At 37.7% G+C, this 27,602-nt stretch overlaps 3 protein-coding genes across 6 annotated transcripts in view; 1 reads left to right on the plus strand and 2 right to left on the minus strand.

Annotated features, from left to right (window-relative positions):
• LOC107754757 (ATP-binding cassette sub-family G member 2-like) overlaps positions 1-10,658 on the plus strand; it is a 13,395-nt gene extending 2,737 nt beyond the window's left edge. For all 3 annotated transcript variants that reach the window (XM_016571330.1, XM_016571331.1, XM_016571332.1), the window contains exons 3-16: positions 190-249; positions 1,997-2,114; positions 3,149-3,304; positions 3,624-3,781; positions 4,862-5,013; positions 5,113-5,205; positions 5,736-5,911; positions 6,027-6,178; positions 8,027-8,116; positions 8,201-8,325; positions 8,633-8,787; positions 10,004-10,093; positions 10,171-10,223; positions 10,352-10,658. In XM_016571330.1, the coding sequence (XP_016426816.1) occupies positions 190-249; positions 1,997-2,114; positions 3,149-3,304; positions 3,624-3,781; positions 4,862-5,013; positions 5,113-5,205; positions 5,736-5,911; positions 6,027-6,178; positions 8,027-8,116; positions 8,201-8,325; positions 8,633-8,787; positions 10,004-10,093; positions 10,171-10,223; positions 10,352-10,499 (1,726 nt within the window). In that variant the 3' untranslated portion in view covers positions 10,500-10,658. The remainder of the gene's footprint in view (positions 1-189; positions 250-1,996; positions 2,115-3,148; positions 3,305-3,623; positions 3,782-4,861; positions 5,014-5,112; positions 5,206-5,735; positions 5,912-6,026; positions 6,179-8,026; positions 8,117-8,200; positions 8,326-8,632; positions 8,788-10,003; positions 10,094-10,170; positions 10,224-10,351) is intronic.
• A 1,165-nt stretch (positions 10,659-11,823) lies between these two features.
• psap (prosaposin) lies at positions 11,824-24,914 on the minus strand. 2 transcript variants are annotated; one of them, XM_016571333.1, is made up of 15 exons: positions 24,763-24,914; positions 20,284-20,417; positions 20,123-20,197; positions 19,921-20,046; positions 18,959-19,147; positions 18,659-18,802; positions 18,504-18,560; positions 17,700-17,705; positions 16,088-16,240; positions 15,690-15,782; positions 14,998-15,175; positions 14,746-14,909; positions 12,874-12,954; positions 12,685-12,792; positions 11,824-12,563 (listed from the first exon to the last, which is right to left on the minus strand). In XM_016571333.1, the coding sequence occupies exons 1-15, from the start codon at positions 24,791-24,793 to the stop codon at positions 12,528-12,530; spliced, it is 1,575 nt and encodes a 524-aa protein (XP_016426819.1). In that variant the 5' UTR covers positions 24,794-24,914; the 3' UTR covers positions 11,824-12,527. The 2 variants fall into 2 exon arrangements, with proteins under 2 accessions (XP_016426819.1, XP_016426821.1); XM_016571335.1 differs by lacking the exon at positions 17,700-17,705.
• A 1,615-nt stretch (positions 24,915-26,529) lies between these two features.
• LOC107754760 (28S ribosomal protein S6, mitochondrial-like) overlaps positions 26,530-27,602 on the minus strand; it is a 3,490-nt gene continuing 2,417 nt past the window's right edge. The window contains exon 2 of the mRNA XM_016571337.1: positions 26,530-26,860. The gene's annotated coding sequence lies outside the window, so the exon portion shown is untranslated. The remainder of the gene's footprint in view (positions 26,861-27,602) is intronic.

The raw sequence follows: 27,602 nt of genomic DNA on the forward strand, positions 1-27,602 counted from the left end.
AGTGAAAAACGCATATTACTTCACAGTTTTAATTCAGTGTTAAGTGTTTTCTTGCACAGTTAATAGAAGCAGTGTATGAAGAAGAATCAGTGATACACAGTTGCGCAAAGAGCTGCTCGCAATTCAAAGAACTCCTTGTCTAGTTGAAAGCAGTCCAAAACGTGATGTTTTCTTTTCCATCTGTTGCAGTGGCATCTTGAACCCTGGAATGAATGCGATTATGGGCCCTACTGGAAGTGGGAAGACATCGTAAGTGCTTTTTCATTTATTTCTGTTGATTTGTTTTAATAGTATTTGGGCACTAAAAATATCTAAACCTCATTGCATTAGATAAAATGTCAGCAACTAAAAAAATCATTTTAAAGAATGTCAGGTCCCAATCTTTAAATACTATGTACTTAATAATAAAATAATCAGTTGTTAGGTGCAGTGTACCTGTCGTGTTCATTTTGAACACTTTTGCTGCCGTTGAGGGGGATACGGATAAGATAAGGGGCAGGTTTTTTGCTATGGTTAGGTTTAAGGGGCAGAGGTAGGGTCGGCAGTGAAATGGGTGTAACTACAGAAATAAATTACAGATATAAATTCAGGAAGGTATTTTCAAATATAAGTACAATGTGAAAACATGTATGTATACAATAAGTGCAGTGTATCAAAAGATTAATTTAAATGTAAGTGCATAGAAGTTAAGGACACTTAATATCCACCTTATTTTTCCCGTAAAAGCGGGAGCATTTGTAAATTTAATGTGTCTTGCTTCCGGTCTCATCCGCTTCCAGCTATAATTAACTGTACAAAACAGCTCGTTTTGCGGCTTGATATTTCAAACTGGTGTGTCTTACCATATTTTTTTAACGTATTATCTTAATTATGGACAAACTGGTTTGTAGTGCAACTCGTTTTACCGTTTACTGCATGTGGTTATTCTTCTCGTTATTTCCCTGAAGCGGCTAATGAACTGGAAGTCTCGCACATTGACAGAAAATGGCTTACTTCCGCGTTGAAAAATAAGGTGGATAAAGTGGGTCCTAACAACACCATAAGCACACGTTTCAAGCTAAATATTTGAAAATTAGTTTTTTGTTAGTCACTGCTAAAATGAGTAGGCTCATAAATGGGTTGTTAGGATAGTTAGCATTGTCTGTTTGCAGATGTTCAGTAGCCCCTCACTGCAGAACACTAGAACCAGGGGGCGTGGTTGGATCCACATCAAGGGGGTGGAGATGGGTGGGTTTAGGGGTGGAGATGGTTAGGTGATGGGTAGGTTTAGGGGTGGAAATAGGTAGGTTTAGGGGTGGAAATGGGTGGGTTTAGGGGTGGAGATAGGTAGGTTTAGGGGTGGAGATGGGTGGGTTTAGGGATCAGGGGGTGGAGACGGGTACGTTTAGGTATATTTAAGGTGGGAGGAATTGGATCTGGATCTAACCAGGCCCCCTGGATCTTGTGTTCTGCAGTGAGGACCATCTCCAGATGTTTGATACTTTATCTATATCAGAGTAATTCATGCACTTTCAGTCATCTATTAATTGGATAGTTCAGGCAAAAATTAAATTCTTTCATCATTTACTCACCCCCATGTTACTGATTGACTACAGAGGAAATCAATGGGCCCCAAAGTTGTTTGGTGCCCATCGTTCTTCAAAGTATCTCCTTTTGTGTTCTGCAGAATGGCAGAAAAAAAGTAATTCTGGTTTTGAACGACATAAAGCTGAATAAATCATGACAGAATTTTTGTTATTGGGTGGGGTGTCAATGGGCCCCAAAGTTGTTTGGTGCCCATCGTTCTTCAAAGTATCTCCTTTTGTGTTCTGCAGAACGGCAGAAAAAAGTAATTCTGGTTTTGAACGACATAAAGCTGAATAAATCATGACAGAATTTTTTTTTTTGGGTGGGGTGTTTTTTTTTTTGTTTTTTTTTTGGAAAAACCTACCTTTTAATTAAATAGTTATTTGCATTTACAATATATTGGCATTAATTACAGTGTGTCTGTCTTCAGGCTTCTGGATGTCATTGCAGGACGGAAAGATCCTAAGGGCTTAAAATCAGGCCAGGTTCTAGTTGACAACACCATTGTGACCTCTGACCTCAGACTCTGCTCTGCCTATGTAGTTCAGGTGGGGGGACAACTCTCTCTTTGTCCTTTACAAAATACATATTACAAAAAACTGGTACTATTACTGTACAAAGCTTTGGTAAGATTTTTTTATGTTTTATGCTCTATAAACATTATATTCTCTATAGACTTTATTTTCTATAAGGCTGCATTTATTCAATCAAAAATACAGCAAAAATAATAATATTTTGAAATATTATTACAATTTCAAATAACTGTTTTCTAATTGAATATATTTTAAAATTTAATTTATTCCTGTGATTAATTAGACATATTACAAAAAACTGGTACTACTACTGTACAAAGCTTTGGTAAGATTTTTTTATGTTTTATGCTCTATAAACATTATATACTCTATAGACTTTATTTTCTATAAGGCTGCATTTATTCAATCAAAAATACAGCAAAAATAATAATATTTTGAAATATTATTACAATTTCAAATAACTGTTTTCTAATTGAATATATTTTAAAATATAATTTATTCCTGTGATTAATTAATTTTCAGCATCATTACTCCAGTCTTCAGTGCCACATGATCCTTCAGAAATCATTCTAATATTCTGATTTGCTGCTCGTGAAACATTTCTGATTATTATCATTGTTGAAATTCCTGTGATTAATTTTCAGCATCATTACTCCAGTCTTCAGTGCCACATGATCCTTCAGAAATCATTCTAATATTCTGATTTGCTGCTCGTGAAACATTTCTGATTATTATCATTGTTGAAAACAGTTGTGTTGCTTTATTTTTTGAACATACTGTGATGAATGCAAAGTTCAGCATTTATTTGAAGATCAACAGCATTTATTTGAAATAATCTTTACTGTCACTTTTGATCAATTTAATACATCCTTGCTGAATACAATTAGTATAAATAATTTCTTTAAACAAAAACAATCTTACTGACCCCAAATTTTTGAATAGTAGTATGTATTGTTTTTATCTTACATAGTAGTGATCGAATAAGAATTGCTAGATGATTGAAAATTAATATGATGAAATCATGCATTATTTCCTCTTTCACCTTCCAGAATGACATTCTGATGGGTACTCTGACCGTAAGAGAGAACTTGGCGTTCTCTGCCAATCTCCGCTTGTCACGCAAAGAGTATTCCTCAGCTGACAAACAGATGAGGGTCGACTCCGTCATCCAGGAGCTTGGCCTGAAAGATTGCGCAGATACTAAGGTAATGCACTGAAGAGGAATGCTGAAAATGATTTGTTGTGTTGGTATGAACAAAACATCCTCACAGTGTGTGTGTGTGTGTTAGTGTGTTTGTTTGTTTGTTTGTTTGTGTGTGTGTGTGTGTGTGTGTGTGTGTGAGAGTGTGTGTGTTTGTGTGTGTGTTTGTGTGAGAGTGTGTGTTTGTGTGTGTGTGTGTGTGTGTGTGTGTGTGTGTGTGTGTGTGAAAGAACAACAACAGTAGGGTTGGGTGCTATGTCAGTATACACCGTGTGACCGTAGGAATGTGACATTTTACGCTGACAGGACTTGTTCTCTCTCAGATTGGGACGATGTTTTTGCGTGGTGTTTCTGGTGGAGAGAAGAAGAGGTGCAGCATCGGGATGGAGCTCATTACGTCCCCCTCCCTCCTGTTCCTGGATGAGCCCACCACAGGCCTGGATGCCAACACTGCCAACTCCATCATGGAACTGCTGCAGAAGTATCACACATTCTCTTATCAGACATATCTACTTCCTATGAACAGTGTGTGCCATTAAAAAAAAAACACTTTCTCCTTAATCTTAACCCTGTAAATTCATGGCATATGAAAAGTCTTTTGAAATGGATCAGTTTATTGATACTTTAGACGGTCTCGTATTTGATACAGTAGGCTTTTATGGCTCATGTAGTGTGATAGAGGAGAATGTGGAGCTTATTTTCAAGGAGAAAAAGTTTGTGCAGTTGCTTCATATTTATTTGGCCAAAAAGTTAAATTCAGATAGCCTGTAATGTAAATCAATAAGATCTTTATGACAGTATAGCAGTCTACTTGCATAAAATGCATGTAAATATCAGTTGTCACTATATGTTTCCCAATAATGTCTTAGTAAGATGAGATTTAAATGCTTAGTTTTATGATCAAATTATATAATGCAACGCAATACAATGATTATTGATAGATGCACAAATAAACGTTTCTCAAAAGCCTGATGTATCATATTTGATACTCACATTTTAACATGTAAACAGAGACGTGAACAATGCATTTTCAGAATTATACTAAAAGGCCTTTTACTCGATCAAAAGTATAATTCATAATTCATTGATGTATCAAATTCATACGCTTATAGTGTTAATATGCTGAGACAACTAAAGCCATTTGTAGAATACTTTAACCTTTTCTCAAAAGTGTAAAGTGTACTGTGGTTCATTCTTTTAAAACGCTGTATGAAGTGCTTTAAAAAAAATATTTCTATTTAGAAAACCCTCCAGTGCATTCTCCCCATTGACGTCCATTGAGAGTTTAGGTTTATTGTACACGATGTATTACTGTGCTTCAGACTGAGAGATGAGTCAAAATAATGAAGTGTGGTAAATGACTGCCTGTCACAGATGAGTTAAAACTGTATTTAACCCCCCAGAAAATTGCATAACATTTGACGTTTTTTTACTGTAGCTGTCAGAAGAAACCACATTCCACTTCAAATGTAAAGCACGGTCACGTACAACCTGTTTTTGTCTATTTTGATCATGACAAGTGCTGAGATTGAGATTGATTATTTGTTATTTTGTCACTCAGGCTCTCCAAACAGGGTAAGACTGTCATCTTCTCCATTCACCAGCCACGCTACTCCATCTTCAGCCAGTTTGACCACCTCACACTCATGAATAAAGGAGAAATCATCTACGCAGGGGCCGCCAACAAAGCCATTACCTACTTTGAGGGCTTGGGTACTGACAGACATACTTCGTTCAAATGAAGATCAGCAGTGATCTGCCAAATCAATGCATGTGTACTGTGATTCTCAACCCTGTGCCCATGTGTCGTAGGTTACAAGTGTGAGCCATTCAACAACCCGGCAGACTTCTTCCTGGACGTCACAAACGGAACCGTCCTTTCTCAAATACACAACAATAAATCAGGTGCTGAATGTTTTATTATTTAAATTAAATTAATACTTTTTTTCAGCAAGGACACATTAAATTGATGTGACAGTGACAGTAAAGACATGTCTAATGCTACAAAAGATTTCTCTTTCAATAAAATGCTTTTGGATTTTCTATTTATCAAAGAAAAAAAAAAGGTTCCATAAAATTATTAAGCAGCACAACTGTTTTCAACACTGATAATAATAAGAAATGTTTCTTGGGCAGCAAATCAGCATATTAGAATGATTTCTGAAGGATCATGTGACACTGAAGACTGGAATAATATACTGTGTTTTTGGTCAAATAAATGCGGCCTTGGTGAGACTTCTTTCAAAAACATAATAAATATATTAAAGAGAAAAATTTCCCAATAAGCAGTAGTGGAGGCAGACTGTATTGTAGCAATACATCATTCTGAGTCATGCTGTTGGTACTTTACATGGACATTTAAAGTACCAACAGTACTTTTTAAAACTACGTTTTTGGACTACTCTTGTTAACCATCTGTGTTTGTGTGTTTGTAGAGAAGTGTAGCAACAGCGATGAGATGGTGGAGAATGAAAACCCTCTGGCGGTAATTTACAGAAAGTCCCCTCATTTCCTCAATGTAAAAGACAGACTCATTCAGATTTCAGATGGGCTTGACCCTGAGGTCACTAAAGGTGACAGGGTTGGGTACGCCACACCTTTCTATTACCAGGTATGTAGAAGCAATGGTTTAGCTAAGCTAACGTTGACTCATTAGATAGGTAAGCAGGAATAACATCAATAGATGACCTCTGTGCATGGGTGATGAGTGTATGTCCATGTTGCAGCTCATGCTGGTGAGTGGCCGCACCGTAAGACACATCTTGAGGAATCCTCAGACGTCTTATGCCCAACTGTTCCTCAACATTTTCTTTGGTATTTTAGTGGGACTGATCTACTACCAGATCCCACACACTTTACCAGAGGCTCTTCAGAACAGGTGAGTGTAACCCCTCTCTCTCCGGGTCCTCACCACCACACCTCGCTCTCGCTCCGAGTGGGTCTCCGGCATGGGAGGCGGACGCACTAACAAGGAGGCTAAAGACTGCAGCCTCTAGCGTCAGTTGCTAGTGCGTCTCTTGAGATCAGGGGAGTGAGGTTTACCTGCACAGCACTTACTCGCTGGCCTCCGTTACACTCACCCCCCTAATCCTCACTCCCATCCGGGTCACGGCACCAATGCAACCCCTCTCTCTCCGGGTACTCACCGCCATACCTCGCTCTCGCTCCGAGTGGGTCTCCGGCATGGGAGGCGGACGCACTAACAAGGAGGCTAAAGACTGCAGCCTCTAGCGTCAGTTTACCTGCACAGCACTTACTCGCTGGCCTCCGTTACACTAGCACCTGCTTACATATTTCATTGGGTCCTGAATTACCTTTCTACCACAATTTTCAGTTTAAATTCATGGTGTGGAAATTAAAGGGTTAATTCACCCAAAAATGAAAATTCTGTCTTTAATTACTCACCCTCATGTCGTTCCAAACCTGTAAGACCTCCGTTCATCTTCGGAACACAAATGAAGATATTTTTGATGAATTCAGAGATCTCTGACTCTCTCATAGATAGCAAGGATTCTTACACGATCAAGGCTCAGAAACGTAGCAAGGAGATCGGTAAAATAATCCATGTGACATCAGGGGTTCAACCGTAACGAAGCTATAAGAGAATACTTTTTGTGCGAAAAAGAAAAAAAAAAATTATGATTTTTTTTTTTTTTTGCGTGCCGCAGCTGGCACACAACAGCATACGCTGTTTACGTTCAGTTTGATTTTCTCCAAAAGGGTGCTACGGTGACGCAGAGGAGACGAATTGTTGAACAAAGTCGTTATTTTTTTTTCTTTTTCGCACAAAAAGTATTCTCGTAGCTTCGTAAAATTACAGTTGAACCCCTGATGTCACATGGGTTATTTTAACGATCTCCTTGCTACGTTTCTGAGCCTTGATCGTGGTAGTTACCTTGCTGTCTATGAGAGAGTCAGAGAGCTCTCGGAATTCATCAAAAATATATTTATTTGTGTTCAGAAGATGAACAAAGGTCTTACGGGTTTGGAACAACATGAGGGTGAGTAATTAATGACAGAATTTTAATTTTTGGGTGGACTATCCCTTCAAGGAATGTAAATGGAAAATGAGGTCAAAAAAATTTAAAAGCTATAATATACAAAATATTTAAAAAAATCTAAATATATATGTATGTATGTATATGTTTGCACGTGTAATTTTCATCATATCTTTTGATATATCATTTGATACATCAGGCTTTTATGGTTCATATAGTATGATATAGGAGCTTATACTCTAGGTGGAGGCTCAAACTGAGCAAAAATATTAAATATGCTATTTGATATAGTTGCTAATATTTATATGGCCCAAAAGTAGCTGAAATTCTGATAGCCTTGTGAATCAGTGAGATTTTTATAATATTATATATAACATGCTACTTGCATAAAATACATATAAATGTCAGTTCTGTGGTTTTATGATCAAACTCTGTAGTTTTTATTGTGGAAGCAAAACATAACGCAATGCAATAAAATCATGACTGAATGATGAACAAATAAAGGTTCCTCTAAAGCCTGATCTTATTTGATACATTTTAACACGATTTTTCATGTCATCTGGAAAAAAAGACTAACAATATTAAAGATATTCTTTTTTACATATATTCTTTTTTATATATCTTTAAAGATATATCTTTTTTGTTTACTTTATAAAAATCACAAACTGATTAATATATATATATATATATATATATATATATATATTTGCTGCCTCTTTTCTCTTCAGAACGGGAGCTTTCTTTTTTCTAGTCATTAACATGGTGTTTGGCAATCTGTCTGCGGTGGAGCTCTTCATCAGCGAGAGAGTGCTCTTCATGTGAGTCGACCTCCAAACATGAGCTTTCCAGCCTGCTGTTCCTATTCGATAAAGACCACCATCACATGTTCCTCTCACCTGCAGCCATGAGAACTCGAGTGGTTTCTACCGCACCTCTGTCTACTTCCTGTCCAAAGTGTTTGCTGACCTCATACCAAACCGCATCCTCCCCGTCTTCATCTTTTCTGCCATCCCGTACTTCATGATGGGTGAGTAGAGTCACTTTCTTCTTCTTTCAGGAAGACATTTGTCCACAAACACAATCCCATAGTTAACTGAAAAGATCCAAGATGGTGCATGAAGCAAGAGAAGTGTGTTCATTCACTGTTACTTTATTAGTGGAGCAATGTAAGGAATAGTGAATGAGGGCGCCATTATGGTGGCAGTTGCTCACTGTTATTGTGTTACAAATGAAACATAAATCACATTAATAACCGTTTACAGCCCTTTGTTGTGGGTTTTTGCTGTATCTACATTACACTGTTTCAGTGAGCTTCATCTCTATTTGTGGCTCAGGCCTGAAGCCTGATGTGGAGGCGTTCTTCCTGTACTGTGTGACCATGAGTATGGTCAGTCTGTCAGCGGTGAGCTTGGCCTTCCTGATCAGCGCCAGTGTGGGCTCCTTCGCCATGGCTAACATCCTCATCGCACTGCCTTATGTCGTAATGATGGTGAGTTTAGCCGAACAGAAGATTTACAGACATGTAGATTGTTTGCTTTGTTCTAAAAAATAAAAAAACACTTGCATTTTCTCATTGGTTCGGTTCACTTTTGTAACATTTGAAAATGGACCAAAATGATATTTCTTACCAAAATTCTGATTATTTTACAGCATGATTGCATATGCCTAAACTACGACAGCGTTTTAGTGCCACGTCAAAAAAGTAAAACAAAATCTAAAATTACGAGATTAAAGTCGTAATATTTTTGAGAATACAGTGGAAAATTTTCTCCTGGTGCTCCCAATCCGGGCCATTTGCATGCGCAATAGGCTATAGAATGAACTCTCAAAATATTATAACTTTAATCTCCTAATTGTTACAAATGAATTCTTGTAATTTTGACTTTATTTTCGGAATACTTCGACTTTATTCTCATAATTTTGACTTTATTCTCAAAATACTTCGACTTTATTCTTGTAATTTTGACTTTATTTTCAAAATATTTCGACTTTATTCTCAAAATATTGGACTTTATTCTCTAAATATTTTGACTATTCTCATAATTTTTACTTTATTCTCAAAATATTTTGACTTTATTCTTGTAATTTTGACTTTATTTTCAAAATATTTCGACTTTATTCTCAAAATACTGGACTTTATTCTCAAAATATTTTGACTTTATTCTTGTAATTTTGACTTTATTTTCAAAATATTTCGACTTTATTCTCAAAATATTGGGCTTTATTCTCAAAATATTTTGACTTTATTCTTGTAATTTTGACTTTATTTTCAAAATATTTCGACTTTATTCTCAAACTATTTTGACTATTCTCATAATTTTGACTTTATTCTTTAAAATATTTCGACTTTATTCTTGTAATTTTGACTTTATTCTCAAAATACTTCGACTTTATTCTCGTAATTTTGACTTTATTCTCATATTGATATTTTATTCTCGCAATTTTGTAATTTTCCTCCAAATATTACGACTTTAATCTCGCAATCTTAGACCTTTTTTTTTAAATTTTTAACGTGGCACTAAACCGCCATAGTACTAAACAAACCAAACAAATGAGCAAAACATTGTCAGGTTGAACAGGTCAAAATGATTGCTTTAAATGCACCAACACGACATTAGGAAGTAAACTGCAATTAATGGGATGGTGTACTTTTGGAACTTCGCATGATCTATTCTCACAGGTTCTTCTGTCCTGTGTCTCCTCAGGTGTTTGGGGGTTTCCTAGTGAACCTGAATTCCATGCTGAGCGGGATGTCCTGGCTGAAGTGGGCCAGTATATTCCGATATGGCTACAATGTAAGAACATAAAACATTTTACGACTCTGTATATATTTGCGTTTCGGCAGTAATCCAACCAAACTGCCTCCCTTCAGGCACTTGCCATCATCGAGCTAAAAGATCAAGTCTTTACCAGTAACTACACCAGGTAAGACTCACTCATACTCGGTGGTGCCACCTACTGGAAAAACAGAATTATTATCAGCGTTTAGTCTCTAGGAGGTCATGTGGGTAATGTGAGGTGTGTCAACTGCAAACTCTCTCTCTTACTGACAGCATGACAGGTGACATGTATCTGGATCATCAAGAGATCGACTACAGCACTTGGGGCTTTTGGCAGAACCAGGTAGCTCTGACAGGTATTATGTGCGTGTGTCTGATTCTTACTTATGTGCAGCTGCGTCGGATCAATCGCTGGAAGTGAAGGAATGAGTTTTTATTTTTTTTAACCCTTTGCATCATGAAATCATACACGTACAGAGAAATGTGTCAGCCATACACAGAATCCACAGCTCACTACCTCAGTACTTCAAATCGGCTAACTCTGAAACTACCTGTGGCATAAAGTATGTAATTGTTTGAAATTTTGTAAAGGTTTCATTTTATAAAGTTGTAAACTGAATACAGCTGTAAACCTAAAAAAAAAAAGAGATTGTATTTAGTGTCATTTATTGCCAAAGAACAACTACAATACACTTACAAATAAAATTTAAAGAAGTAAGTTTAAGAATTATTGCAAAACATTCAAAGTGAAGGGAGATTGATGCGATTACAGGAGCAACAACTGAGAATGATGCAGAGTTCATGGGAGTCACGATGAAATGGTGCTAGCAACAGATCTTTTCTCACATATTGTGACATACAGAGCAAAAAAGGGTTTTATACGTCTATTCACAAAGCTTGACACAAAGTATGTTTTTGTTTGCTATTAGCGGACATGCATATAAACAGCCTTTTAATTAACAGAGTAGAATAATCATGGCTGATAGTAATACATGCAAATGTAAAAAACAAAACGACAAAAAAAAAAAAAAAAACTGGATGCAAGAACAGCGGTTACCTCTTGCCCAACTGGTTAATGACAAAGATATAATCAAAGGAAAATTTGGGGTTGGGATAACCTCCAAAACCAAAGGTGATACCTTATTTAAAAGGTCATTATCGTCAAATGTTTCTAAAAGGTTTACGTTCAGGGGTAGATTGCTGGCAACAGCCATTTTAGGATAGTTCAGATTTGGTCTTAGTGACTTAGGAGTCCTCTTCACTGCTCCTAACCTTTCCCAGATTTAGGAGCTAGTTTTAGAGTTAAAACGCTTTGAAATACTCTAAGAGCAAAAAATGTAGGAGTCCTAAATTTAGGATTGACGCCCATGATTTAAGATTTTCTCCTAAATCGTTATGTTTGTTATAAGCTATGTTATGAGTTAAGATGTTTTGTGAATACGGGCCCTGATCTTAAGGATTCCTGTTGAAATTACTGAATTTAGAAATCTCACAGAGCAATAGTAAGTGACTGCACCTTAAGAAAGAGGCAGGTTTTAAGCAAACTAATTGATTGGAAAAGCCCAGTTTACATCACCAGAAAGACATTGAAAATTACAAGGTCAAAAACAGTTTTATGCTGAAGTTTCATACCATTTGATGAGTCTTATTTGTAAAGTGTATTTTAACTTCCAGAGCTGATCAACTGACAAAAAGGGGTTTGAAAAACTTCTGAAACCACGGAGAATGGGGTTGAAGTTGGTTTTATTTTAACTGTTAAAAAACAAAAAGGCTCAGTCTGAACAGTGTGAAGCACAAGGATAAAATCTGACATTTAGGTAGCAGTGTCAATCAGTGACGGGCATCAGTTGAACATCAGGAACGTCAACATCACTTCCCCTTCAGATCATTAATAGACAGAATGACAGTTAAAGAGAATCGACTTCCATTAGGACCAAAAGTGTCACCCATTAAAAACAAAGATTTAAATCACTGGCCTTGCAGGTGCATTTGCAGTTAAAGAGGGAGGCAGGGAAAATGGAGCATCCAAAGCATTTCATCGTCATTCTCAGGGGTCTCAGACCACCTCTTCTGATAAAGGCACAATCTATTTCCATATAAACTCTCATGCTCTGTGCATATTTAAAGAAACCGACATTGTACAACTAAAAGAATATTACGTCTAAAATAGCCAAAATAGCACAAAAAAAAAAAAAAAAAATTGTTTCAGTGCAAGTATTTCCCATATAACTACACCTGCTATTCCTAACTCCCTCCAAACCCCTGCCCCCTCAAAATACACGTCCTTTCAGTAAAAGCTTTCTTTCCCCTGAAACAAGGCTGTTAAATTAGCTGTGACAGTTGTCACTTTTTAAAGAAAACCCAAATATTGATTTCACAACAGAAAAGCAGCTCTACAGCAATTCCCCTTTAGTTTCCCAAGATTGTTGTGGAACGCTCTGCTCATCCTTTAGCTCCACACGTGACGCCTGCAGTGGTCCAAGGCCTACAACACACAAACACAGAAGCTACATTTAAGTCACAGCCGGTTTCTGATGTGCAGTGCAACATTAGACTCAAAACAACAAAAAAGTGGTCTTCTGTAACACCAGAAAGACAATACTCACGTTACAGCGAGAAGCGGTCTCCACGTTCTTACACCAGTATGATGGTCCCCAGCTGCACTGCTCCAATCCCAGCAGCCTCTGCACTGCCTCAGGACATGCTCCCAGCTTCTGTACACACCCCAACAAACTCAGTCAGGGATCATCATTTGATCACATGATTTGAGCTGGAGAGTGAAGGGTAGATCTTACCATGCAGACAAAGTCAGGATCCAGCGTCTGGAGCAGCAGCTGTACCAGCAGAGGCTCATACTGCTCAATGAGCTGGTTACACTGCAGGAAGATGAACACACACTTAGACCGATACACACTCCACCTATACGGCTACATCATTTCCTACAGGAATGGAGTGGTCCGATTCGGTCCATTTCTAGGATTCAAACCATAAACTTGAGGTTGATTGATGTAGGGCTGCACGATGTGGGAGGAAAAAGGAAATATTTTCTGCAATGTACATTTATAAATAGGGCTGCACAATTGAGCAAACATTTAAAGGGATAGTCCACCCAAAAATGAAAATGGTCATTAATTACTCACCCTCAATTCGTAAGACCTTCGTTCATCTTTGGAACACAAATTAAGATGTTTTTGATGAAACCCGAGAGCTTTCTGACCCTCCATAGAGAGCAACGTACCACCACGTTCAAGGCCCAGAAACATAAGCACAATTAAAATAGTCCATGTGACATCAGGGGTTCAACCGAAATTATGAAGCTACGAGAATACTTTTGTGCACAAAGAAAACAAAAATGGACTTTATTCAACAATTCTTCGCCGCGTCACCGTAGACACCACGACACATGCGTGTGCATTCCTCTGCTCATAAACAAGGCGCAGTGCGTTCTACGTCAGCAGCACCACACACATGCATCATGGTACTCTTGATAATGGCGGCAGACTGACCCAGAAGAGAAGATATTGTTGAATAAAGTCATGATTTTGATTTATGCACAAAGTATTCTTGTACCTTCATAAAATTAAGGTTGAACCACAGATATCACATGGACTATTTTGACGATGTCCTTACTACCTTTCTGGACCTTGAACGTGGTAGTTACATTGCTGTCTATGGAGGGTCAGAGAGCTCACAGATTCCATCAAAAATCTCTTTAAAGGGTTAGTTCACCTAAAAATTAAAATTCTGTCATGAATTACTCACCCTCGTGTTGTTCCAAACCTGTAAGACCGTCATTCATCTTCGGAACACAATTAAAGATATTTTTGATGAAATCTGAGGGCTCTCTGACCCTCCCATAGACCGCAAGGTAACTACCACGTTCAAGGTCCAGAAAAGTACCAAGATGATCGACAAAGTAGTCCGTGTGACATCAGTGGTTCAACTGTAAAGTTACGAAGCTACAGGAATACTTTTTTTTGCGCAAAGAAAACAAAAATGACTTTATTCCACATTTTCGTCTCTACTGCATCACTTGTGGACGCGTGTTCCGTACCATGACGCAAGTGTGTGGCGGCACTGACCCAGATCCGGCGTAATGACGTCATCACGCCGGATCTGGGTCAGCGACGGCGCCGCCACACGCTCGTGTGTACTCTCGCGTCATGGTACTGTCGTGAACTGAAAATCTTTACAGTTGAACCACTGATGTCACACGGACTACTTTGTCGATCATCTTGGTACTTTTCTGGACCTTGAACGTGGTAGTTACCTTGCGGTCTATGGGAGGGTCAGAGAGCCCTCAGATTTCATCAAAAATATCTTTAATTGTGTTCCGAAGATGAACGAAGGTCTTACGGTTTTGGATCGAGATGGGGGGGGTAATTAATGACAGAATTTTCATTTTTGGGTGAACTAACCCTTTAACCAAACATTTTGCCTCATTACAAGTATGGGAAGATGGTTGACGCATGTTTTGTTCCTGAATGCATATTTAAATGACCCAAATGTGTTAGCAAATACAAATCTCACACTGCATGTTGCTGGAAACACAGTAGAATGTCTGCTGACATTCTAAATGAAATTAACACTTGTATTGTATTTGTTCTGTTGTTGGATGTATTAAAAACATGACGCATGGGTGTCTGTTTACTGCAAGCGTGACCTACCTCATCTCTGACAGCGTCAGGCAAGAAGTCGCAGACCTTCAGCACAGCCTCCTCGATCTCGGCCTGAGTGGCGTTCTGCTCCAGGATCCCGTCCACATAACGCACTGCCATCTTACACACGTCACAGAAGCCACCCGCCTCAAATCGTTGCTTGTCCATTACAGCTGCAAGAATAAAGCATTACAAATGCATCTCACACATCTAGAAAAAGAGGAACAAAATACTGAAAACAAAAGTATTATCGGCACTTACAGACATGGCTGACCCCATTGCAGAGAGCGAGGAAAGAGCAGATGGTTTTGGGATCGGCCTCCTGCACAAGCAGTTCAATGATGGCCTGGCCGTAGGTCTCAATCAGGTCCTTGCACTGAGCGGTGAGTGTGGAGGGTAAAATGTCACAGACTTTCTCCACAGCCTGCACAATCTCTTCCTGAAAAACCAGAGTGTCAGCACGCCTTTAACGGGTTAAAGGTGCAAATTCATATCAAGTTCTCCAGAAAACTCGGAGAGCGAAAAAAAACATTAGACCTTGCTGTTAGTACTACTAATATTGAAATACAGTTGAGTATTGTTTTTAATTTAAGTATTTCATAATGTGAAGCCGTTTCTGCACTGATGCAAGGCTTATTTTATCTAATAATGATGAATATTAAGAGTTCGAGTGAATCGCATCACAACTGAAAAGAGAAAATCCAATGCAAGCTTTTGTTTGCGGACTGGAAACACCAGGATGCATGCATTATCCTTTCATATTTATCTACTTTCTCTTCTCTGAATGGAGAAGGCCTTATTCCATCAGTCCCAGCTGCTGCTATGTTTATCAATCTTTACATCTAATTGTTGATGAAAATCCACACATTTCAACAGATTCAGACCAGACTGGTCGTTACGGTTTTTTACTGCCAATCAATGGAGAATCAATTCTTTTACATGTGGCTTCTTACCTCAGATGTGTGATCCTGAACCATGTCCTCAATTTCCTTCATCACAAACTCACAGATGGCACACTGAGGAGAGTCACGTACTTGCACCAGATTCTATTAAAACAGAAGCACATGCATCAAGGAAACATCATGCATTTTTACACAATTTCCCAACTAAAGCTTAATTTGAATGCCATTTACAGCCCATAACAGCTGACCACATTTTAGAGTCATTAAATTAAATTTACATTGTCAAAGCGGAGGATGAAAGTAAAGTAAAAGTTTCCATTTCTTTATTTTCTCTCTTAAATGAACCAGTGACCCAAGTGTCGCACAAAGCCATTTTAAATGCTCAAAAGTGTTAAACTACCAAATACACCGATTCAAATTAAAACAACAGAAGCTACGTGCTTTTGTACCTTAGCAGGCTTGCTTTTGACAGGTGTTTCAAGTTTGGTTGCAGGGAACATCTTGACAGCAGGGATCGATTTGGCAGGCAAGAGCTCCTCCATGTGCACAGATTTATTCTGAGTGGAGCAGAATCCAGCACGAGAGCAGATGTCCTTGGGTTGCTGCAGAGGGGTTGTAAGACATTCAGTGAGTAATATGGCACCAGTTACACAAGATGATGGCAGGATGAGTGGAATATTAGGCATGCACCGACTAACACGTTTATGCACCATCTTCCTGGATGAGGAATCATGCAGCATCCATTGTGTCACACCTCTCTGACTAACCAATTACCCATGATGCTGCTCCACCTCATGCCCACAGCATCCAACATCCCCCTGCCAATCTGACGCCTGCCATGCATGCAAGCACAAGATGTGCAAGTATGATCTGAAGAACGGCCAAAGCTAGTGGTTCAATTAAAAGACCAATAACACTTTATAGCAACCACATGTTCAAATGAAAGTGTTTGAATGAGAGCTCTCAGGATGGAGGTTAAAGATTTGGTTCCAACTGCAAATAATGATTAATCAGTTCATGATTCTTTTAGCACCTTGACACAAACCTAAAATACTTGACAGATTTGGTCACTGAAGGAGTCAATTAAAAACAGATTCAAACCCACATATTGAGTCTTTATGACCAATTAATTCAGAAGAACAGGCTCAAGTCTGCAATACAAACACTAGTCACAAAATGTTTTAGTTCTGTGAGAGCAGCAAGTGAACACAATGGAAAGTTCTTTTTTTTTTTTTTACACTTGCTACTGAATGGAATTCAGGAAACCCTGTCAATGGAATTCTATCTGTCTGGGGAAGAATGCAGACAGAACCAAAATAGCATGGAAATTTGGTTGGGTAAATTCTAGAAAGCTGGTTATACGACATGCGCAACAAGTTTGCAGATAAGTAAAGATAACCGCAAATTCTAGTTCCAAAACCTGAGGTAACTAAGTTAAGTAGCCATAGCAGCTTAACTCTATTGATGAGGCTCCAGGCTTTAATATTATTATATCAATAACTTTTCACACTAATAACAAATAAAAAAAATTTAATAAAATAAATCACAGTTTTAGTATGGTGTGCTGCTTAGCATCCATTTCCATGTTACTGCAGGATTTGTTGGTCTGTTGCAATGTCTTTGTGTGTTCTTGGATGTTGAATGAGCCGAGTGAACTTACTCTCAGCCATTTTTACCAGTAAGAACGTTTCGGTTTAAAACCAAGAGTTTGGGGTTTATTTGACAGCAAGTTTAGCCCTGCTTTCTGAAATACCCCCCTGTTATTTTGTTGAATGAAACCAGTAACCAAAGAAGAGTCAGTACATGGTTTCAACCCTACTCAGTATTTTTATGGATGATGGAGGTCATGATAATGGATGATCGGTCTGGTACTACATCTACACAAAACATGAAATCCTCAGGGTTAGGGCTATTTTAAGAGTGCGTGAGTGGCTAGTCTAACAACAGCACAGATTAGCAACGGTCGGTGTTGGATTAGAACACAGCACAGGTGATTAGCCACATGACAGACAGATTAAAAGGCACAAGCTAGGATGAGACTAGCAGCACAGAAAAACCTACCTGCTCCTGAAGACCAGAGCAAACAAAACCACAAGGAGGGAGAGAAAGAAAATGAAGGTGGGAATAAATAATAAAAGGAGGGAGAGAAAACAAGTGATTAGAGTTGTGGATTAAGCTGGCAGACAGGCAGAGTGTCTTAACAAGGAAAGGAAACAAAAGCAGCTTTGTTCACTTGACTGACAAAACCTGCAACAAGCTCTCCATATTAAAGGGGTCATATTTTAATAATGTTGTTCCCCCCTAAGGTCTACTCCTGAATGTTAGTCATTTATGCAGCAGTCACATCAATTTATGATCATTTTCCACCCTCTTGTTGACCCTTTAAACCGGATGTTTTTGTTGCCATCTTTAATACAAACCTCCTCTGTGCATGTGAAATGATACAGTGCTGAGCAGCACCTTTACTCATGAGTTGTGGACTTGAACACAAACCCAATAGTTTTTAAACAGCCTTATCCTTCAATACGTGCGCCCTGTATCTGCACTACATATACACGCTCTACTTCCTCCTTAGTGACAGGGCGGACCACATTTCTGAACAACTCATTGCTAAACATCATTCACAAGCTCACAAGTTTAAATTCACATTTTTACACTAGGAAGGAGGTTTTGAGTTTTGGAAGTTATAGAACATGATCATGCATTAAAATTTGATTCCTCATATGACCCTTTTAAAACTCACTGTGGTGTGCCACGAGGAGAGGAACTAATGCACCCATTTTGGTAATGGAGGATGGAAGAATGAAACAGCTGAAATGCAGACACAAATAAGACATAAAAAAAAAAGATGCAAAAATCACTTACCATAGACATAAGCTGTTGAAAGACCAATGGTCCATACTGGCTGATGTACTCCTTGCACTGTTGAAGAAATGAGAGATAAGACCACCAAAATTGTCCCACACATACAATGGCATCTTTACTTTGAGCACACAACTCTAGTAAACTCATGCTCTCACCATATCAGACATGCCAGGTCCCAGCAGCTCACACTGGCTCTCCACCCTCGCGAGTAGAGTGTTGATAAATGAGGAATTGGCTTTGGCTTCCTCCTGAGTGTCAGAGATGAACGTAACACAGTCCTGGCACACATCTCCACCAGTCTGCAGACAGAAAAGAACACCCATCAGTTAATAAACATACAGGATGAGATTAATTATGCATATTTTAATCAGAAACACAAACGGTTTATGACACCATAGTATGTTTGACACCATTTTTTCCCCCTCCATTAAAACATACAGGTTTGACAGCTTCACCTGTTTGGGGGTCTCCTCCTTGGTATTCTCTTGAGGGTAGAGCAGCTGAGGGATGTTGAGCAGGAAGGGGTTGACACGCTGGTTCAGGTCCACCTTAGGGATCTCATTGGACATGAGCTGAGCTTTAGCCAGAGTTGCCTGCTGGGACACACACAGGCCCATAGCACCGCACACCACACCGGGGTCATCCTGCGAGATGACGGGAACACAGAAGCATTGGAAAGCATGATATAAACCAGGGGGTAGGCAGTCCTGCAGAGTTCAGCTCCAACCCTAATCAAACACACCTGAACAAGCTAATCAATGTCTTCAGGATCACTAAGGCTATAGGCAGGGGAGTTTTGTTTTCAGGGTTGGAGCTGAACTCTGCAGGACTGCGGCTCTCTAGGACCGAACTTGCCTACCCCTGATATAAACCAATAGGATCTGCAGCTGAATACATTTCCCCTTGCTTCAGTTCTTTAAAGAAGACTGTGGCTGATGCTGTGAATGACAGATGAGGCTCTATGGGAAGGAAGAGCCTATTACACAAAGGCTGCTTTGTGGATAGCTAACCATCTTAGCGGCACTAGACCAGTCTAGTCAGACCAAAGCATTTAGTTAGTTTTGGAGTAATAAAAATTAAAGCGCTTCATTTCAGATTTTACCCACTAAGATCATTTTATTTCATGACCTTGATGGTGAGAGTAACTTCTCTAAATTGTGGCTTGATCAATTTTTCACCAGCATGTTTGAATGTCACTGATTTGTGGCTTTTACAAAAGCACAAATTGCTAAAAAAATCCACTATTTGGTGGGAAGTAATGACTATTCTCTACTGTATCACTGAACAGCATGTTTGCCTTTCCGCTCCAAAAGACCTTGCGTTTTGGTACATGGTGGGTGTTCAACAGTTTTCAAATCACAAGGGAATTATGTTACTGAATTAGTTAAAAGGGAAGGCAAGGAAGTATCCGGCTCACCAGCTCTCCTTCGATGATGCCCATGAGAATGGGGAAGTAGTTGTCAACAATCTCCTTGCACTGGTCAGCCAGGCCCTCGTCAGGGATCAGCTGACAGGCCTTCTCCATGTATCCGAGGAGTTCGCCCTAGATTTGACAAGAATTTGGACTTTGGCCTCCCATAAAAAGTACTCAAAACTCCAGTGCTATCATGTCAGCATACCTCTGTGGCATTGTCCTTCAAAAGCTGCTCCACCACCATCAACACCTCTTTGCACAGATCACATGGCACAGATTTCTGCAAGAAAGGAGGTTTTATACACTTCGAGCTCATGAATTATGCACTGGCACACAAAAGCACTTCTGAGAATCAGGTCAGCGCACCATCTGAGGCTTGTTCCACACGTTCTGTTGGCAGTGTTGGACGGCACCACAAAGGGAAGCGGTCTTGACATTCTGGCACCAGTAGGGGGGACCGCGGGCACACTGCTCCGTACCCAACAGGGGACTCGCCACGGCTAGCAAGAAGCAAGAGAAAATAGATTAGATATGTATAACACAGCCACAATGGTCACACAGACATGTGATGGCCCAGTCAAGTCAGCAATTACGCAGCAGTACCTCATTTCTTATCTGATCAGACTCAGAGGTGACACTTCACATGATTCATTTTAGGTAAAAAAAAGTAACCCATTACTGGTTACTGTATTCCATTTGTATTACAGCCACTGCACCATCTATTCAGCAATCACAGTCTTTCATTTTTCTACAACCAGGTGACCAATAACAGGTTACTGAAGTGTCTTTTCTGTGATTCATGACCAAAACTGACAATCACTGTAGAAAACGCATAAGCGAGTTTGCACAAACTCCCCATTGAATTCTAATCAAAAGTTAGATTTGAGAAGCAAATCATTATAGCTGCCAAAACACGAAAACAAAATACTTTAGCCTTTCACAATCAGACTTTCCACACAGAACTGTTATTGAGACCATTAGGATGGCAGAGCAATACTGAAAATTAATAATGAAGAGAGAGGGAATATTTTTATTTATTTATTTTTTTTTTATTAAAAGAACCTACTAGTGCGTGTAATGTGTGGAAAGTCCCGAAACCTACCAAGAGTCAGTTAATATTGATTTCACCAAGTACAATGCTTAAATTATAATTCTAAATTAACTTCCCCTGAAGTGAACAGTCAAACCTGCAATGAACAGGCTCACAGTCTGTGCCTGCAGATTTCTTGAGTTCTTGCCTAGAGCGGATAAGAGATAACTACAGTTTCACGCTCTTAAAAATAAAAGTACTTCAAAAGGTTCACAGCGATGCCATAGAACCATTCAGTCAAAGGTTCTTTAAAGAACCATCTCTTTCTTACCTTTTTTTAAATCTGAAGAACCTTTTTTCACCACTGTGTAATGTGTGGAAAGTCCCGAAACCTACCAAGAGTCAGTTAATATTGATTTCACCAAGTACAATGCTTAAATTATAATTCTAAATTAACTTCCCCTGAAGTGAACAGTCAAACCTGCAATGAACAGGCTCACAGTCTGTGCCTGCAGATTTGTTGAGTTCTTGCCTAGAGCGGATAAGAGATAACTAGTTTCACGCTCTTAAAAATAAAAGTACTTAAAAAGGTTCACAGCGATGCCATAGAACCATTCAGTCAAAGGTTCTTTAAAGAACCATCTCTTTCTTACCTTTTTTTAAATCTGAAGAACCTTTTTTCACCACCAAGAACCTTTTGTGAAACAGAAAGGTTCTTCAGATGTTAAAGGTTCTTTATGGAACCATTTAGACAAAAAGGTTCTTCTATGGCATCGTGAAGCAGCTTTATTGTTAAGAGTGAAGGCTGGTAGTTTTAATCAGACATTTTTTGAAGAATCTTTCCTCCTGACGAATTAAAAAAAAATTCATGCAAGGCATTCCAAAATTTGTTGGCAATATCATCTGACCTATGACAAAAACTACAAGCAGGTCTTATGATCCAGTGTCTGTTTCCACCAGCTCAGCATCACCCTCCGCAGCGGACTGTACAAAAGACACGTTGACAAAACCCAGATGCAAAAGAGCAAGTGCATTTTACCAACTCACTGACACGGAGTTTTACTGTAATGAATTATGACTCAGTGATACCGATTTGTTTCTCCACCAATGAGTCACAAATCACATGATGCATAAATAACTGTGCCATGACTAAACTTTAAAAACATCCCTAAAGGACTAAACTCTTAACACAACGAAGTACACTACTACCAATGAAAACACAACCTTCTGTTAAACCAGCAGACTTTCACTTCTGTTTTGCCACTCCATATCAAGTGTCAAAACCAAATCAGACACCACCTAAATGAAAGCCTAAAGTGAGAAATAAAGTGTAGACATTAAAGATTATGGGAAAGCTCTATGCCATAAACCTATGGCCCAAGAACTAGCTGTAAAGCTGGGTCATTTACTTTGCATGATCACTGTGTTAGTTATGAGACTGTTTTGACCCTACAAACAATAAAACTTACATTTTACCAGCACTTCTGCTAAATACAAGAGCAGAAAGAGATGCCTCAATAACAATTACTGCTAGACAGAAAACAGGCTACTCAACATGGTAATGGGTAGTTGCAAAAGCATGTAAAGAAATGACAGTAACTACTCTAAACAACATTTTTTAAATTCTCTTATATCTGTGCATGAACTAATTAACTGAGAAAGAGTTCTTAAATTCCACTGGGTTTTAGAGAACTGCAAAAATCTAAAGCTATTCAATAAACAAAAACTCTTAATGTTACATTAAAAATTCTTGCCGATGTGCTCAGACTACGCAAAATGCGGAAACGATTGAGCAAACAAAAATCACATACTCAAAATAACTCTACAGCATTAAACTTTTAAGTCATGCACAGAGTCTAATTGGCCAATAGACCAAACTAGGACAGTTCCCATCTTCCTCTTTTGCAATTGCTTTTATATAAAAAAAAACAAACAAACAAAAAAAACTGCATGTCAATGGGAAGTGAGACACTATGGTTGAGAGGCATATGTGGTTTTATTAATAAACCATTTTTCACAAGCCAGAGGCTGCGAGACTGACCTCACATATAGACCAAAGTATGAAGGCCACCTCTATGCCTTCATAAGCAAAAACAATAATCCTTTGACCAAAAAAAAAACCTTAAAAAAAAAAAAAAAAAAAAAAAAAGGCGAAGTGAAATTGTGATAGTAAATGGCAAATCTTAAAGAGGAACACAGACGAGGACGTTGAAACTACAAATGTAGCAACGGATCTGATCCCTGGAAGTACGAAGAGGCGTTATTTTGAAGCACTACGCAACCTAGTTACAAATTACGCAGACAATTGATCAGACGTCAGACAAAAGAAAACTGCAAGAGATAAAAAGACAGCCTGGGTATATCTGCGTTAGGGAAACAAACAGGTTTCGGTCACCATTCAGACACCTCTATCAGAGAAAGAGATAAAGTTGATGAAATAATCTAATTTCACATAGATCAAGCGCGAGATGAAGGTTACATAAAAACTGATGCGTCATGACGCGGAAACGATTCGCATTAAATCCAAATTAAATTTGAGTTTAATAAATACATTAAGAACTATAATAAATAATCAATTAACCTAACCGTTTCATACAAAAGAATCGGCAGATAATTATTAAAATACACCTCCGTCAGATTAGACCAGTCAAAAACATATGCGCAACAAACACATGCACGTGTACGAAACATACAAAAACCGGCTAATCGATCAAGCGCGAGATGAAGGTTACATAAAAACTGATGCGTCATGAAGCGGAAACGATTCGCATTAAATCCAAATTAAATTTGAGTTTAAGAAATACATTAATAATCAATTAACCTAACCGTTTCATACAAAAGAATCGGCAGATAATTATTAAAATACACCTCCGTCAGATTAGACCAGTCAAAAACATATGCGCAACAAACACATGCACGTGTACGAAACATACAAAAACCGGCTAAAAAAATAAAACACCACAAATAAACCATTTTAAAGAAATTGCTTTAAAAAAAAAAAATCAAAAATCCAATTATACAAATATATACAAAATTATGCAAAAACTTTTTGTTCCTGTTTCAAAAACCTAAATTATAATAATTTTGGCGAATTCTGCCCTTCAAATAATATTTAAATATAATCGTATTTTCTATAGATTTCTGGGTTAAAACGTGTACGTAATCAATTTCATGAATAGTTTTATTCCGTATGATTTTTAGTGGTAAATTCATGTTGAGAGAACTAGTCCATATAGCGTCATAACAAGCTCTGCTAGTGTCACACAAGTTCAATGTGAGTTAATAATTATATTTCCATTTGCAAGAGAGCCTATTAACATGTTTTTTTTAGACATGCACTCTTTGAAAGTAACTTTGAGGACCATATAGATCCCATTATATATGAATATAATTTACACTTGAAAATATATCAGAGTACCATGGTGTTACTTTATTACGATCTAATACCTTCCAGCTTTATCTATATTTAAAGTGCACTTAGAACATTTACCCTTTTGTGTGCCTTTTTAATTCTTCACAATAATAAGTTCTTCTAAAAACAATACTTATTTTATGTGTTTATTATGTGTATTCTGCTATTTCTTTGATCGGGAAAACAATATTACTACAATCACTATACAAGTATAATCTGTTCAAGAAAGCAAGAATAAATGGGTGTGTATTTAAAGATCACATTTCCATTTAAGCAAGCCCGACTGTCAGTAACCTAACGTTACATGACATGTTTACCAAACGCGTCCTCCGCCATTAACTGCAGCTGTGACACTTCTCATAACGAAACACGAGAAATAACGTGACGGCCAACAAAATATTACCCGTGGAGATAAAAAGCAGCGTGAGAAGCATCGTGACTCTAGCAAAGGCTTCTCTCGAACCGCAGTGTCGTGTTTAGAAGCTCGTCTGTGCTGGACGCTGGAGGTGTTTATGCTGCAGTGCCTCGCCTGGGTCGCGTGATCAGGCTTTTATGCTGATGATCTCACTGTCAGCTGACCGCTGCGCATGCGCGCGACTGAGGCGCCTCTATGTGGGTCGAAAAACGCAATCAAAAAGCTCTTGTCGTTTGAACTTTGCATTTTTTGTTGTATTTTGGAGTTTTACGTAGTATTGATGTGATCTATGTCTTCCTTATATATACATATATATATATATATATATATATATATATATAAAACCCTAACTATAATAGATATACAGTTCGGAGTCAAAAATCCAATTATACAAATATATACAAAATTATGCAAAAACTTTTTGTTCCTGTTTCAAAAACCTAAATTATAATAATTTTGGCGAATTCTGCCCTTCAAATAATATTTAAATATAATCGTATTTTCTATAGATTTCTGGGTTAAAACGTGTACGTAATCAATTTCATGAATAGTTTTATTCCGTATGATTTTTAGTGGTAAATTCATGTTGAGAGAACTAGTCCATATAGCGTCATAACAAGCTCTGCTAGTGTCACACAAGTTCAATGTGAGTTAATAATTATATTTCCATTTGCAAGAGAGCCTATTAACATGTTTTTTTAGACATGCACTCTTTGAAAGTAACTTTGAGGACCATATAGATCCCATTATATATGAATATAATTTCCACTTGAAAATATATCAGAGTACCATGGTGTTACTTTATTACGATCTAATACCTTCCAGCTTTATCTATATTTAAAGTGCACTTAGAACATTTACCCTTTTGTGTGCCTTTTTAATTCTTCACAATAATAAGTTCTTCTAAAAACAATACTTATTGTATGTGTTTATTATGTGTATTCTGCTATTTCTTTGTTCTTATGTACTGAGAAATTATTGTGATGACTGTTGTGCATTGCTTGAATAAGAAAAGAAGACAATACCTTAATGTTATACAACATGTGGTTCATTCCTAAATTTAGACTCAAGTTGGTTATATCAGGTTCTCGACAACAATAATTCTACACTGTAGACTGAGAGCTTAACTTACTTCATTGCATATTAATGTTTATTTTATCTAAAGTTGTTCTGACTACAGCTTATTCCAAAATAATGATCATTATAATACTGAAACAAACTGTAAAATGTTACATGACTCAATTCTATATATTGAATATATCAAATGTAACCTGTCCATTAAAATACAAACTTTTGACATGTTGGTAGATTGAAGATTTAAAAACAATGTTTTTTAATATATTTTTGGACACCTCTTTAACCCATTTATATAAGGGACTCTATAAGAGTATAAGACGATTAAAAAAAAAACACCTTAAAAGAAGAACCCCTAACTACTGTATGTTGGTGACATTAGTCAAGGCCAATATCTCTATAAGATAGAGATGAATAAAACCACTTACAAGAAATGAGATTGGAAAACAAAGCAGGTTTACAATAAAACCCAGAATGCCATGACAACAGACTGAGAGAGAGAAAGAACTTTGTATTATTTCAGCATCTTGCTTGATTTGATTGAACTGCCGTGTTTTATCTTTTTTTTTTTTTTTCCTGGTGACCGTTTATTTTATGTTCTCTAAGAGGAAAAGTTTAAGCTTTGCATAACAGCACGTCTCATGTTACAGTATCATGAGGATAAATCACTTAAGGCACAGCTTTCCTCGACAACACTTACATTTATTTCGTTATTTGTAAGTCACGTTTGTGGAAGAGTATGACTGTCACAGAGTGAGATATACAACTTCATTTTTATGTTATTTATTTATGAGCATGTAATTATTGAAGCAGAATCTGTCATATTAATATTAAATATTCCAAAAATGCTGATCCCGCAAAGAGGTCATACGTACAGTGCTTTGTGGAAACATACATCACATAATTAGCTGAAGTAAATGCATTTCTCCAAAACTATAAAAAGGATGCTGACATTTACTAGCTTGTCTCGTTGCAAAAGTGCATTCACATGATCCAGCAGATGACGCCAGTCCTAGGGGGGGAAAAAGACAAGAATTTACTTATGGCACATACGACAGCACAACTACCATCATCATCAACGACAACAACTATCATACTCAAAAATCACACAAAAACTGGGAGCTTTGAGCTCAAAAGCATTTGAACACCTTAGCGCAGATTTAATTGCTTATCAAAACAAATAGCACCTGAAAATAAACAATGCTAGACATAGAACTAACTTCAATTTTTACATTTTTGCAATGACTTGAACCGACTTGTGATCATCATACAGTGATATTTGAACTCAGTCCCCATCAAGTTCACACAGGTGTCCTAGCAGAGAGGTGTAAAACATTAACTCCAATAAAGTCCAAATACTACTAATCGCATCCAAAATAAAAGTTTTTGTTTACATAACATATGTGAGTGTACTGTTTATATTTATTATGTATGTATATATATATATATATATATATATAAATACACACACATGCATGAATATATTTAAGAAAAATATGTTGTTTATTTATTGAATCTATTTATATATATATAATATAAATATATACATGTAAATACATGTAATTATTTACAATATATATACTGTATGTGTGTATATTTAAATATACATAATAAATATACACAGTACACTACACACACATATTAGTGCTGTGTTCAAAATATCGATACGACGATGTATCGTCACAGAGATTTGACGATACGAGCATCGATACAGCTGGCCCTGTATCGATATTGTGGCACGTGTGCAGCAGTGG

This window comes from Sinocyclocheilus rhinocerous, unplaced genomic scaffold (genome assembly GCF_001515625.1).
Source record: "Sinocyclocheilus rhinocerous isolate Xijiao unplaced genomic scaffold, SAMN03320098_v1.1 scaffold232, whole genome shotgun sequence".
Taxonomy (NCBI): Eukaryota; Metazoa; Chordata; class Actinopteri; order Cypriniformes; family Cyprinidae; genus Sinocyclocheilus; species Sinocyclocheilus rhinocerous.

Bases quoted from the DNA above. Each gene is read 5' to 3' on its own strand.
- psap (XM_016571333.1), bottom strand. From the start codon at position 24,793: ATGCTTCTCACGCTGCTTTTTATCTCCACGG. The intron at 20,418-24,762 runs GTAATATTTTGT...GCTTCTTGCTAG, and splicing joins GCTGCTTTTTATCTCCACGG to CCGTGGCGAGTCCCCTGTTG. The intron at 15,783-16,087 runs GTACAAAAGCAC...CTGTTTTAATAG, and splicing joins TCAAAAGCAAGCCTGCTAAG to AATCTGGTGCAAGTACGTGA.